This window comes from Phyllobates terribilis, unplaced genomic scaffold (genome assembly GCF_046119375.1).
Source record: "Phyllobates terribilis strain yellow unplaced genomic scaffold, ASM4611937v1 Scaffold_9__5_contigs__length_417890890, whole genome shotgun sequence".
Taxonomy (NCBI): domain Eukaryota; kingdom Metazoa; phylum Chordata; class Amphibia; order Anura; family Dendrobatidae; genus Phyllobates; species Phyllobates terribilis.
In genome coordinates this window covers 238,735,897-238,750,804 of record NW_027362769.1, presented here as the reverse complement: position 1 = coordinate 238,750,804, position 14,908 = coordinate 238,735,897, and the positions used below count along the sequence as shown (strand labels likewise).

The 14,908-nt window shown below is 47.6% G+C and overlaps 1 protein-coding gene across 2 annotated transcripts in view; it reads right to left on the bottom strand.

Annotated features, from left to right (window-relative positions):
* Positions 1 to 14,908, bottom strand: part of USP7 (ubiquitin specific peptidase 7) — a 73,587-nt gene that overhangs the window by 37,188 nt on the left and 21,491 nt on the right. For both annotated transcript variants that reach the window (XM_073647752.1, XM_073647753.1), the window contains exons 2-4: positions 14,461 to 14,565; positions 10,154 to 10,352; positions 144 to 282 (exon numbers count right to left, since the gene is read on the bottom strand). In XM_073647752.1, coding sequence (XP_073503853.1) covers positions 144 to 282; positions 10,154 to 10,352; positions 14,461 to 14,565 — 443 coding nt within the window. The remainder of the gene's footprint in view (positions 1 to 143; positions 283 to 10,153; positions 10,353 to 14,460; positions 14,566 to 14,908) is intronic.

Sequence of the window (14,908 nt, the reverse complement as noted above, 5' to 3'; positions counted from 1 at the left end):
TCATGTCTAGTGTATTGCTATAGAACATTTTCATTAAAATGTATCCCAAGATTGTATTAGGGCCACAACGTTTATGGTTTGCACATTATTCATTCTGCATTTAATCAAATGTCACAAACTACATGAAAGATGCAGCTACTTACACTCCATGCCATGAAGTTGGAGAATCCCCAATCATTCTCCTTGTGAAAAAACAAGTGACTAATGCGTCTGCTGAATGATTTCTCATCGTCCTTGTAGTTGATTATCTTAAGTACTGCCTGTGCGTGGCAAGACCATGACCTGCCAGGGAAAACATTACATTTTACATTCAGGAAACCCAAAGGGAGAATAAAAAAAAAAAAATATAAAAAAAAGGTCCCAACTACTCCATCCATATTCTCATTTATTATGCTTGCTTACATAGCACCATCATACTCTGCAGCAATTCACAGACACTATCATCACGTCCCCATTGGGGCTCACAATCTAGATTTCCTATCAGTATGTCTTTGGAGTGTGGGAGGAAACCGGAGAACCCGGAGGAAAACCACACAAACACGGGGAGAACATACAAACTCCTTGCAGACGTTGTCCTTGGTGGGATTTGAACCCAGGACTCCAGGCTGCAGTGCTAACCACTGAGCCACCATGCTGCCTTAAAGTAGATTCCTGAAAGAAGTGACAATATTACACTAAAGGGACTTTCCTAATTCATGCATTTATCAGTTATTCACAGGAAAGGTAATAAGTGTAACCGAGAACTTTGACTATGGCTATGTGCCCACGATGCAGAAATGCTCAGGATTTTTCATGAGCGTTTCTGCATCTCTCTGGCAGAAAAAAAACGCATGCGGATTGTACATGAGGATTGTACATGAGGATTGTACATGAGGATTGTACATGAGGATTGTACATGAGGATTGTACATGCGTTTTCCTGCCAGGGACATGCGGAAATGAAGCGTTCTTCACTGGCATTTCCGCATGCGGGTTGACAAGCGCTTTCCAAGCGATTAGCATCACTTGGAAAGTGCTTGTGATAACTAGGTCACACTATATAAATCCATGCAAACAGCATGGATTTATATAGTGTGACCATAGAGAGTGGTTAAAAATAAAAACAACTATACTTACCTTCCGATGGCCCCTGAGACTTGCTGCGCTCCTGTGCTGGCTGCAGTCGGATCGCGGTACTGAAAAGACAAGCCGTCACATGACTGACGTCAGTGCAGGTCCTTCAGTCCTGCGCGATCTGTCAGCAAGCGAAGAGAAGGAGTCCGGGGGCCGTCGGAAGGTGAATATAATCTTTATTTTTTATTTTATTCTTTTTTTTACAGGTTCTATGGTACCTGGGTGTGGAGGAGAGTCTTCTCTTCTCCACACCCGGGTACCATCCGCACATTAGAACGCGCCAATTCCGCAAGTACAGATGCAGTCTTGCGGAATTGGCGCGTTCTAATGCAAGTCAATGGCGGCGAAAACGCAGCGCTTCCGCAAAATTAATGGACATGCTGCGGATTTTTGTGCGCAGCATAAACGCTGCGGAAAAATAAGCAGCATGGGCATTGAAAGTGCGGAATTGCATTGGAGACCATGGGGGAAGGTTTACCAAGCGTTTCCCAAGCGTTTACGATGCGGAAATTCCGCAGCGTAAACGCTTGAAAAACGCATCGTGGGCACACAGCCTAACAGTCTTATGTGTATGGGCCCCCCTGACTCTCCCAGCCGATGATGTTGGGAAAAAGACGGATTTTGGTAAGAACTTACCTGTAAAATCCTTTTCAGCGAAGGAAGGAAGGGAGACACAGACATTACTAGTGGGTAGGCGGAGCCCACACAGGATAGAACACCTCAGATTACAAAAAAAGTGTTGACCGGCCCCTCCAGCTTGGGCTCCTCCTACTCCAGCTCTCCAGTCCGTACACAAGCTAAGGAAGAGCAATTAACACCAGCGGAGCAACACAACCCCTTCTGAAAAACTCAGAAAAAAGCAAGAAGACAGGTTATGCATATAACAGAAAAAAAACACACAGTCCCAGGTACTACTCACTGGACCTGACCACTGCGATGAGCTGGCAATGCTGGAACAGAGCCTTAGCGCGCTGACCCCAGCCCAGATAACCGCCATCAGAGAAGGGTCACGCCGCATCTGAAAACACAACAACACACTTCTGCCATGGGAGGGAGCTGTGTCTCCCTTCCTTCCTTTGCTGAAAAGGATTTTACAGGTAAGTTCTTACCAAAATCCGTCTTTCAGCAGCAGAATGGAAGGAAGGGAGACACGGATCCATTACTAGTGGGACGTCCCAAAGCAGTCCAGAAATTAAGGGTGGGAAAAAAACAACAGAGGCAGATTCCCAACAACTTAGATAAATGCGCAACCAGCGCTAAACACAAGTTAAAGAGATAACCTAAACTACAGCCGCCTGCAGGACCCTACGTCCTAAGGCCGCATCAGCGGAAGCACTGACGTCCACCTTATAAAACTTTGTAAAAGTGTGGACGGAGCGCCAGGTAGCCGCCCGGCAGAGTTGAGCTGCCGAGGCCCCTTGATGAAAAGCCCATGATGAACCCACAGCTCTCGTGGAGTGAGCTCGAATCTTAATTGGGCAAGGCTCGCCCTTAAGTCGGTAAGCCTCTAAAATGGCCGACCGAATCCATCGAGCTATAGTGTCCTTGGAAGGTCGTTGACCACGACGACGACCTGCTGGAATCACAAAAAGTGAGTCCAACTTCCGAAAACCTTGAGTAATAGACAAATAGAACTTTAACGCCCGCACTAAATCCAATGTGTGCAAGGCCCGTTCTTTCGCATTCCTCGGTTCTGGACAGAGCGAGGGCAACACAATATCCTGGTTAACATGAAATTGTGACACCACCTTAGGTAGAAAGTCGCCCCGTGTACGAAGCACTACGCGATCCGGGTGAAACTCCAGAAAAAGGAGGCGAGCAAGAAAGAGCCGCCAACTCAGAAACCCTTCTCAAAGAGGTGACCGCCGCCAGGAAGGCAACCTTCCAGGAAAGCAATGAAAGGCTAACAGAGTCCATAGGCTCAAAAGGCCCATGTTGAAGAGCCTCCAAGACAAGATTGAGCCTCCAAGGAGTCACAAGTGCCTTCCGCGGCGGAAACTGACGGGTTACCCCGCGAAAAAAGGAACGTACGTCCCTACGCGAGGCAATAGCCTTCCGAAACAGCAAGGATAGAGCGGAAACCTGACCCTTCAGGGTGCTAACTGCCAAACCCTTATCCAGCCCATACTGCAAAAAGGCCAAAAAATTGGGAATGGAAAAAATCATGGGGTTCCTTGAAGAACCCGAACACCACGAGAAGAAGGCTTCCCAAGTCTTGTGATAAATCCTAGTGGTAGCAGGACCTCTGGCCGCTCGCAGAGTGGCAATGACTTCGGCTGAAAATCCTTGACGGGTCAAGACTTCGGCTGAAAATCCTTGACGGGTCAAGATTTCGGTCTCAAGAGCCACGCCGTCCAACGCAGAGACTTCAGGTCCGGATGACGAATGGGCCCTTGGGTTAACAGGTCCGGGGGAAGTGGAAGCGGAGGCTCTGCCAGAAGAGACCCCAGCGTTGAGAACCACGTCCTCCTTGGCCAATCTGGGGCCACCAACATAGCCGAGACTCTCTCCAGTTTGATCCGACGCAACACCAAAGTAAGGATATCAGCGGAAACACATAGATCAGCTCGAATTGGTCCCACGGAGCCACTAGAGCGTCCACCGCCACAGCCTCCGGGTCCTTGTACCTGACATGAACGTCGGTAACCTGGCGTTGAACCTGGATGCCATCAAATCCACTTGGGGAGTTCCCCAACGGGAGCACAGCAATGCAAAAACTTCCGGATGAAGACTCCATTCTCCGGGATCCACCTTCTCGCGACTGAGGAAGTCCGCCGTGATATTCTGAACTCCTGGGATGTGAATCGCGGAGATGGCTGGAACCCTGGCCTCGGCCCATACCATGATCCGAGAGACCTCCATCATGAGCCTGGAGCTCCTCGTCCCACCTTGATGGTTGATATACGCCGTCGCGTTGTCTGTCTGCACTCGGACTGGCAGACCGCTTAAAAGGGACCGTCCAGTGTTGGAGGCAAAGGAAAATCGCCCTCAACTCCAGGATGTTGATCGGCAGGATAGACTCTTCTGACGACCATACTCCCTGAACCCAGAGATCGTTCCAGACCCCCCCCCCCCCCCCAGCCCGTCAGACTGGCATCGGTGGTTATGACCGACCACCGCGGAAGAAGGAAGGAAGGACTTCCCCTGGGATAACGCTTCTGGATGTAACCACCATCCTAGAGACTCTCGCACCCTGTGTGAGATGATGACACTGCGATCCAGCGAAGCCTGCGATCAATCCCAACGGGTCAGAATGAGCATTTGGAGACCCCTGGAATGAAATTGAGCAAACTGGACCGCCTCCATTGACGCCACAATTAAACCCAGAAGGCGCATACACCTTCGAAGGGACATTGCTGTCGAAGACTTCATAACCCGTACATGTTGACGAAGACTTGCTTGCTTGTCCGGAGGCAAGGACACCACTGCCCGTACCGTGTCGAAGTGCATCCCCAAAAACAGGATAGACTGCGACGGTTCCAGAGATGACTTCTTCCAATTGACTAGCCATCCGAAGTCCTCCAGGAGCTGAAGGGATAGGTTGCGAGCCCTCACCGCCTCCTCCTCTGTGGACGCCACAATCAAAAGGTCGTCCAGGTAGGGAAGAATTGTAACCCCCTGCCTTCGAAGGATCGCCATGAGAGGTGCCAGAATTTTTGTAAAAACTCTGGGCGCTGAGGCCAACCCGAATGGCAGGGCCACAAACTGGTAATGGTCCTGACCTATGGCAAAACGTAGGAAGCGCTGGTGGGCCCTTCCGATTGGAATATGCAAATAAGCGTCGCGAATGTCGATTGACACTAAAAAAATTGTTCTGTGACAGAGCCGCCACAACCGAGCAAAGCGACTCCATGCGGAATTTCCGGGTCCGGACATGCAGATTCAATTTTTTGAGATCCAGAATGGGGCGAAATTTGTCCTCCTTTTTGGGGACCACAAAGAGGTTGGAGTAAAACCCCCTTCCCCAGTCCTCCGGCGGAACCGGCACCACCACACCATTCTGCAGAAGGGAATCGACCTCCCGCCGTAGAGCGGCAGCTAGCTCGGGCTCTGACGGAATGAGAGATTGGCAAAATCTGTCCGGGGGTCGAGAAAGAAACTATGAAATAGCCTGCCGACACAACCCGCGTCACCCAGGCGTCTGAAACGTGGGACGCCCAAGTCGACTCGAATTGGAGCAGGCAACCCCCCACTCGAGGACCCTCGAGTGAGACCCTGGCGTCAGTCCGCCTTAGCGGGCTTTTTGTCAGCTTCCCGTTTGTCTTGACGGAAGTTCTGTTTCCAGGGAGTGCGGGATTTCTGAGAGGTCTTTTTTCCTGAAAACGAGGGACGACCCGATCCCCAAGAGAGCTGACCGAACCGTCCCCTGGGCCGAAAGGGCCGCCGACTACTACCGGCACTAGACTTGCCAGATGCAGAAGCCACAGCTCTTCGCTGCGGTAAGGCTGTTTCTTTTGCCTTGGCCTTAGCAATCAGTTCCGTGAGGTCAGACCCAAACAGCTGACCACCCTTGTAAGCTAAACACAGCAAACCTTGCTTGGAAACCGCGTCTCCGGTCCACTGCTTAAGCCACAGTGCTCTTCTGACTGTGACAGCCGAGGATTGCGCCCTGGACAGCAGTGACGTAGTATCCAGAACTGCATCTCTGCCATATCGCTCTGCCTCTTCCAACAACCTGAAAAGCCCTTCTACCTCGGATAGCGGGGATCCATCATGCCACGCCGTCCGCAGGCGGTCCAACCACCTCAGGGAAGCTTCACCAGCACACATGGCTCCTAACGCCGCTCTGAATCCATGACCCGCGGCCTCGTAGATGGATTTAGCCGCCATCTCAGTTTTTCTATCTAGCGGATCCTGCAGACTCGCCTTCCCTTTAACAGGAAGTAATGAAGATTTGCTAAGCTGGGATAAAGGGACATCCACTTCAGGAGAAGGAATCCAATTAGCAATCGACTCCGTAGAACACGGATACAGTGCCTCAAAAAACCGTGTCCCCTGAAAACGCTTATCCGGACACAAGCGTTCCTTCTCCACCGCCCCATCAAGTTCATCCAGAGATGGTAACGTTGACCGCGACCTATGCGACTCCTGAAACAGCCGGGCCGACTTACCAGGGCGTCTAGTTACCTCCTCCGGTAACTAAAGCCTCCCTCATAGCTCCAATAAAAGCATCCACACGGCCCAAAAGAGAGGCAGAGCGCCCCTGCCGACCCTCTTTATCCGAATCGGACATCTCCCCAGCAGAGCTTGAAGGGGAACCCTCCATATCAGAGATCTCAGAGTCGCTGCGTGGGGAGGACAGCACCGGCCTGTGGCGCTTCCTGCCATGAGAAGACAGTTGGGATCTAGCTGACACCCAATGACCTAGAAGGTCAGACAGGCTATCAATAGAACGAGTGAGAGCCTCCATTTTAACATCACTGAGCCCCCCGACCTGCGCTGCACTTGACGCCGTCGAGGACTCCTGCGAGTCAGATAAGCGAGACTGATCCTGTAGCGGACCTGGGAGACGGTCCGCGCCTCCTGGACCCTGATCTGACATGCCCTCACACAGTATATAGCAGGCTTAAGCCTGTCAGTAACTAGGACAGTGTGGCTTCTAAAAGGAAAGAAACGAACACTGAAGGGTTAAAGCTCTTAAAGAGAGAGCTACCCCAGCTGTCCCTCAATTAAGGGTTAACCGCCTACCAGGGGGTTAATGCAGCAGACTCCCCACAACCTCTGCTAAATGAAAGAGGTGTGCGAGTCCCAGACAAAAAAACCTCTATATGAGGTAGTAGCAGCAGGGCAGCACAGTCTGCCACCTAATTGTGCCGCAGAAAGGTGCCCTGCGCTGTGGGGGTGAGGAGGTTAAGCTTCTGCCCTGACAGGCAGAAGCGACTCACCCAGCTAGCCGCTGTGCAGTGTTCCTTCGGTTCTGACAGGAGGAGAGGAGAGTGAGGAGCCGGAGGAGGCCGTCAGCAATGGCCGCCGCGCAGTGAGAGAGAGAAGCCGGAAGGGGAGGGACAGGAGAATTCGCGGGCAGGTAGCGCTCTGAGCGCGCGCTAAGACCGGGAAGGCGCGAAGCCACGCCCCCCCGCCGGCATTCAAAAAAGCGCGCGACTCCTCCGCTCTCCGCTCCTGCCCCGCTTCACATGTCCTGCAGGGATCCACCTGCGGACAAAAAACACAGTCACCAACAGTACACATGTAACAGCGGCCGCCGCAGCAGTAGCTGAAGCACTCAAACACATTTACCAATGCTGAGTACTCACCCAGCTGAGCGCCACAGGGACCCCTAGGGATTTGTGGCGCTGTGGCCCTTAGCTTTCCCCCAGGGCGGAGCGCGCAGGGACCCCAATGGCGCGGTTTGCGTCTCCACCGGGAAGCGTCACTCATCCCCCGGGGCCGGCAGGGTTCTGCAGGGACCACCATAAAGGGTATGCAGATCCGCCAGGGGAGAGGTGGGGGTCCAGCAGCGCTGAGACCCCTGAGACCTCTAGACCACGGGGGGTCCAAGTCTCCGTCCGATAAAAATAAAAAAAAATTCTGAGGAGCTGCTCCCGCAGCGACTATCCTCTGCGACCTCAAATTTTAGACTGGGGAGCTGGAGTAGGAGGAGCCGGTCAACACTTTTTTGTAATCTGAGGTGTTCTATCCTGTGTGGGCTCCGCCTACCCACTAGTAATGTCTGTGTCTCCCTTCCTTCCATTCTGCTGCTGAAAGAAGGATCTGGGTTGTTGGATGATCCCTCTATTCTCCCAAGAGATGCTATGCAGAGGAGGGTTCTTGTGTGTGGGGGGAGTCAGGAGAGCCATCGGCTGTAGGGTCGTTCGACCCACAGCTATCTAATGTGTATGGGGAGCATGAGTTACCAGTATCAAAAGTAGTTAAAGGCAGATACTCCCACACTCAGGCACTAATAATTAAATCCTAAGTAGATGTTAGACCGGATGAGAAAGGTGAACTAGCAGTAAAAATCTATGAGAATGGCTGCATAATTCTGAAACTATAGAAGCACATTTGTATCTGCTAAACCAGTGTAAATCTATATGATGTGGTGTGTAAGTGCAGTAATAGGTTTACAGATCGTCGTCTTCACCAGTTTCCAGCGCCGCCTCACTCCTCTTCTGAATCACATGAGTGATCTTCCGACTTGCTGGATGACACTGCGCTTTATTTCTGAGCCAGAAGTTGCTATCACATTGCAAGTCTATGGAGGCTAGTGAGGAAGCTCCGCAGACATAAAATGTAAGAGCCACTTGTGACTATATTAATGCACTTACGCTACATATACATTCACACAGGTTTGGCCAATAACAATTTTCATTGGAGTGCCTCTTTAAACAGAGCATTAAAGGGAACCTGTCATGTCTTATCTGCTAAGTAAACTGTCCCCATAGCATTGTTAGTGATGCAATGAGCATCACTAACACACTTTTTTCATTAAAATTAGTGGTAATATAATGAGGATATAAGATTTTAAATACTTACAATCCTACCTGATCGTTCAGTCAAAGGGGTGTGATTCTCACATTCAGTCAGTGCTGGCGCCCCCCACGTATTTGAAGTTGCTCCCGGCGAGCGAGGAAGTTGTGGGGCGCTTGCGCAGTATCACGGCCAGGCAGTAAAGCTCCCAGGGCTGGGAGCTGCGCATGCGCTTTGATGAGCGCTCCGGCTGCACACAGTGAAGCTGGAAACTTTACTGTGCCTGCGTCGGGAGCAGCTCGTCACAGCGCATGCGCAGTGAAGCTGGAAAGTACACAGCCTCACTGCGCAGGCGCGGGGAGCTGCTCATCATAGTGCATGTACGGCTTCCAGTGCTGGGAGCTTTACTGCCTGGCCGTGATACTGCACCAGCGCCCCACAACTTCAGCGCTCGCCGGGAGCAAAATTTAAATACGTGGGCGGCGCCAGCACTGTCTGAATGCGGCGCCTGCCCATGACTAAATATGAGAATCACACCCCTATGACTGAACGAGCAGGTAGGATTATAAGTACATAAAATGTTAAGCACTCATATAATTGTCACTAATTTTAATGAAAAAAGCGTGTTAGTGATGCACATTGTATCACTAACAACGCTATGGGGGCAGTTTACTTAGCAGATAAGACATGACAGGTTCCCTTTAAATCAGTTCTAGTTAAACTCAGTACTTTTTTTTTTTTATAACTGGGGAACAGTGAAATGGGGATTGTAATTTTAAAAATGTCTTGACTATATAACACCCCAAACCCTTTGGTATGATTTCCTGGCACAAAACACCTTGAAATGTCACAAGTGGTGCAAAAATTGTGACTCTCTGGTGCTTTACGCTAGTCCAGGGGAGCTCTGCCAAAGTGGCTGGGACAAAGCTCGCCCGGCTAACTCATCCAAGTTTAATAAAAACAAGGTTTATAAAAAAAAAATTATGCCACAATTTTACGCACAATTGTAAGATCCGCTTAATTTATTAAGAAGGGTGCTTCTTAATTAGGCGCATCTTACTTCAGCAGTGACTTCATTAACACTGGTGTACAAAACACCAGTATCACTCGGGCCCTTTGTGCTTAAATCCGCCACATGGCCCATGAGGGCTTTTTTTTATAGGCTAATTGTTATGCTTTTTAAAAAGAAGGCGTTGACAGGGTAATAATGCAGAGCAGCCAAAGACATGCCCCCCAGGAATCCTATGAGCCACGCCCGCTTGTAAAGACCATAAAATTGGCACCAAATAAAATTAAAAAAAAGCCCATCTCTCTGGAACCATATGGAGGACTTAAAAAGAAAAAAAACTGAGCACTGGACAGAGGCAGTAAAAGCAAAAACTGCCCACTACTGACTATTAAAAGGTTCAGTTTATATTGGAAAATAAATCTGCTGACAGATCCGAGTTAAGTGGGTAACATCACAGCAAGCTGCAATATCTGTACAGCACTGTAAAATATGTTGGTGCTATATATCTTGCAGTTAAACCCCAAAGCCTTTTTCTTGATATTTTTGCAGTGATAATTTGGTTCAATAATATTATTTACCATATATTTTAAGAAATTGCATAAATAACTTAATAAAATGGTCGTACGTGGAATCAGATTCAGCGTTGCACTGAAGGAAAAATCCCACACTTTTCTGATGTGGTCGATCCGGGTAAAATCGTGGCATCACCATAATTTTCCAGGGTAGATTCCGCACAAAGCAAGGAGGGCTCAGAACAGATTCACTCAGTCGACTAAAGCGTTCCACAGTGAACTGAAAGGTTGCTTCTGACCGCCAACTGGTATCTGAAAAAATAAAACATCAATTTAATGTTTTCTTCAAAACGGCATATTTGTAGGACATGGCACATTTTACCACAAACATTAAAAGGAGTCGGACAGCACCAAGATCCTGAATGTCAGTATGGGAAAAGGGGTCACAGCTGCACACAACCAAGTTCTCTAAAGCAACTCGACCGGCCTGGATTGGACAGTTTTAGCCTGAAAGAAGCAACCAAACAAACATTTTTGGCCTTAAAGGGTTATTCCCAAAATCACGGTATGGTCTTACAATAACGTACACATTTATTAATTTGTGCCAATAGAACTCCTTTTTAAATATGTCCCGATTTGCACATATCACTCCCCAAAGGATGTCCCTCCAAGCTCTAGATATCCTCCAGTTGCCATTGGACACGTCCTGCTGTGGCTTCTGTCCTCCGGGTGGATTGTGCACAGTCCCTCAGCCTCCTACTGACAGCATTGCACTGCCTCCAGCACTGACAGTGAATTCTACCATACACTCTCTGCCGCTGTGCTCCTGTACTGGGCCCTGCATGGGCGATTTTATCTTCTGCCATGTACATCAGTATAGTAGCATGTGTAGTTTTACATAACCAAATATACTAAGCAGGTGATAATGACAATCATTTTCAAACATACGTTGAGATAAAACAAGAAGAAGCTTAAAATTGAGGGAGGAACTTTTCTACAAAGCTGAGAATATGAAAATCCATCACATTATGTCACAGGTCATACACAATGGCAAGACTGAGTACACCAACATGGCACAAGGTAGTTATACTGTATCAGCAAGGTATCTTCCAGGAAAAATTTTATGCTTGCAAGTGACGGTCAGTCTTTTGTTATTTGTCATGAAAAAATGTCAAAGCAGGCTGGAATTATAAGACGTGCTATTCAAGCTCTTTTGAAGAAGTACAAGAAACATCAGCAACCTACAGAATTGGAGACACAGTGGTAGGCCAAAGAAAGTTAGCGGAACAGATGAAAGACACATCATGCTTCCCTTCAAAATCGGAAGATGTCCAGCAGAGCCATCAGCTCAGAACTGGCAGCAATCAGCTACAGCCATCTACTGTTTGGAGAAGTCTGGTCAGGGGTGTCATATGATTGGCTGTACGTTTGGGGTTATTGTCATAATGTACAATAAATTTGGAGCCAATGTCATTAAAGGGAATCTGTCACCACTATGGAGTTATCAGACTTCTACTATGGCCATACAGGGTATAGAAAAGTAAATCTATACTTACCTGTATGGCCCATAGTAGAGGTTTAATTGCAGTGAAAAGCGCTTTAATCAATTCCATGTTGTACAGGCTTGGCATCCAGAGGACGCCAAGCAATCCTCGCCAATGTGCTTATTATTACCCCAAATCCTCGCCTATGTGCTTATTATTGCCCTAAATCGCCACCTATATGCTTAATTATCATATTCCCCCCTCCCCTGCATGTCACAGGGCCCTGTGACGTGAACTGTGCTCCCTGACCTCTCGGGCATGTGCAAAGCGCCGCTCACATAGAGCACGCTTTGCTTCATCCTGGCCCCGTCTGCTTGTGCACTGCGCTACAGGTTTCTATTGCGCAGGCGCTGGGAAGTGACACCGACTCCCCGGCACCTGCGCAATAGAAACCTGCGGCGCAGAGCACGGAGAGACGGGGCCAGGATGAAGCACAGTGAGCTCTATGTGAGCAGCACTTTGGGCATGTCCGGGAAGTCAGGGAGCAAAGTATGGCCTCTATACCATGTATGGCCCTAGTAGAGGTCTGATAACTCCAAAGTGGTGACAGATTCCCTTTAAAGGGTTTATCCGGGATATTTGACTCTATTTTTTTTTTTTATTGCTATGGGGCTAAAAACTTACCAGCCCAAGCAGTTGATAACTGCCTGTTCTGCCGTGCATCATCTCCAATGGCTCAGGCGGCAATACCGTGGCCTCATGTCAGAGCGGCTCTTTCTCTTGCGGGTTTCTCTGTCAACATAGCGTCACTACCGACGTCATGCTGATTTGACAGCAGGCCATCAATCAGCATGACGTCAGCAGTGGTCCTGCCCGTCGACAGGTCAGAGAAGAAGGAATTGCTCTGTTGACATGACGCCACCAGAAGCCTTAGATTCGCCACGGAGCAGAACACAGTCACAGGGCATAACAGGCAGGTAGTTCGCAGATACCTGCGGGTAAGTTCTTAGCCCCATCGCAAAAAAAAAAAAAAATCCAGAATAACCCCTTTATGAACGATCCTCAGATATTTCAACATTGAGTGTCTGGGATCACATGAATAGACTGTAGAAGATCTGTGGTCAGTTCTCCAAGATGTTAGGAAAAACCTCCCTGCAGGTTTCCTTTGTGCAAGTGTACCTACAAGAATTGATGCTTTGATGCTGTTCTGAAGGCAAAGGGGGGTGATTACACCAAATATTGATGTGATGCAAATTTATTTTTGTTCATTAACTGCATTTTGTTAATTGATGAAAATAAACTATTAACACTAAAATTCTTACATTGCATTTTTTCCCACACCGGCCTAAAAAACTGACACAGAACTGAAGACACACCAATATAATTTATTCTTGTTAGTCCCAAAGAAAAACAGGTTGTTGTAGTTGTGTATATCTGTTGCTTTGTAACATTTATATAAAAAACATGTTTTACAATACTGCATTCATATTTTTATTACTCATTTTTTTTTCAAAAAATATATTTTCAAAAAGGGATTGTCCACTAGTTTTATATGGCAACGTGAAGAAAAAAAAAAGTAGCTGGCATAAAAAAAAAAAAATCTTTATTACGTCCTTATTACAAAAGTAGAGAGAGGCTGGTAAGAATCACGTTGTGGCACCTCCACCAATCAGCCGTCCTCCAGAGGTGGCCGGATGTGAACAGCTCTGCACAACGTTTCTGCCCACTGCTGGGTAACGCAGATCAGCTCCTGATCTTTTCAATAGCATAAGTCCAATTCAACAGTAGTCGACAACCCCTTTAAAATTATTTTTGTAATACCATACAGTAAATTTTGTCAATTATACATGATTTAATAAAAGCACACAAAAGGTAGTGCCCAATGCCCATGTGTGATCAGAGCAATGTAATATGGCCTGAGAAATTGTCATTTTTAAGCATATACTTGCAATATGATGAGGAATTTCACAAGACCAGAAACAGAAAAGTATTTAGATGACCAAATCGGACATTCCTGGACTCAATGCAATTTATCAGAGTTCTTTACCCATCGGGTAGGTTCACACGAACGCAGGGCTGTGGAGTCGGAGTCCATTTTGGTGGCGTTGGAATCTGAGTCGGTATAAAATGTACAGACTCCTAAAATATATAATAAATTGGGTACAGTAGTTCAATGCAGTTTGTGGGGAATATTTCTTTATAAGAATTTGGGAAAGTTATGAAATGTCCTATAAATGTCTGTCCTATTCCTGATCTAAGGGTCTAGACTTTTAGCTGAGATGAATCTGCGCTACAGTAAATTTATCACTTAAACATCAGCCATGTATGAGGGAGTCGGAGTCGTGGAAATTAAGGAGTCGGAGGTTTGGCTTACAGACTCCACAGCCCTGTGGAGTCGGTACATAAAACCATATAAAAAAAGAAAAATCGGTGAGCGTCATTCAGAAAAGTGGGATGATTTTTTTCCTCACCTGTCTGTGCACAATCCCATTTTTTTTTTTTTTTTTTTTTTTTTTTTTTTACAGCTCAGCTATTAATAATTTACAAGACCAGTCATCGTTTCCCATGTTCCAGAACTCCAGGGTATACATGAAAATTGGATGTTATACTGTGGCTTCGTATGGCATCTGATTTTTTCGTGCACCCATAGACTTTAATGGGAAAGTCTCATCTGATTTACGGAAGGAACTAGTACATGCTGCCAATCTGACAGATTCGGTCAGTGGAGGAAAAAAAAAAAAAAAAAAAACCCACTTACCTGCACTGACCCAATCAACAACATTGGTCCGAGTGCTGTCAAGTTTCTTTCACGGACAACACTCAGACCGAAAACATGGTCCTGTGAAGGAGCCCATTAAGTGGTGTTCCTTCATTACTTAGATCACAGGAAAGGGGTTTGACAGAAACAATGTTAGTGCACCATGCATATAACTTACCGTCTTCCATATCTTCTTCTGTGTTATTGTGGCCGTCAGCCATAGCAACATTGCCATTTATTACAGGATTGGGTGTAATTCTTGGAGGATCATCAGCATCTCCAGCTTAAAAAGAAAAGTGAGATTTTGATGAAGTGTTTTTCTTTTCCACATGACTAAGGGGTGAACATGGAAGAGATTTCTATACAGTGCTGTCGGTGATCGGTAATCTGGGATTTAGGCCGCATTCACATGTCCATGTTTCCCGATCACTGCACTGGGAGTCTTCTGACTTGACCCAACAGCCTCATTTCTGCCGGTATGACCGTTGGATCAGGTCAGGAGACCTGCAGGCAGTCTCTGTTAAACGCCGGCCTGTAAATGCAGCCTTACTCCAATTAGGGGGTGGAGGGTGGGTGTCAATTATAGTGCTGCTCCTAAGCAAGAGGCATTTTTCATAAATATTGAA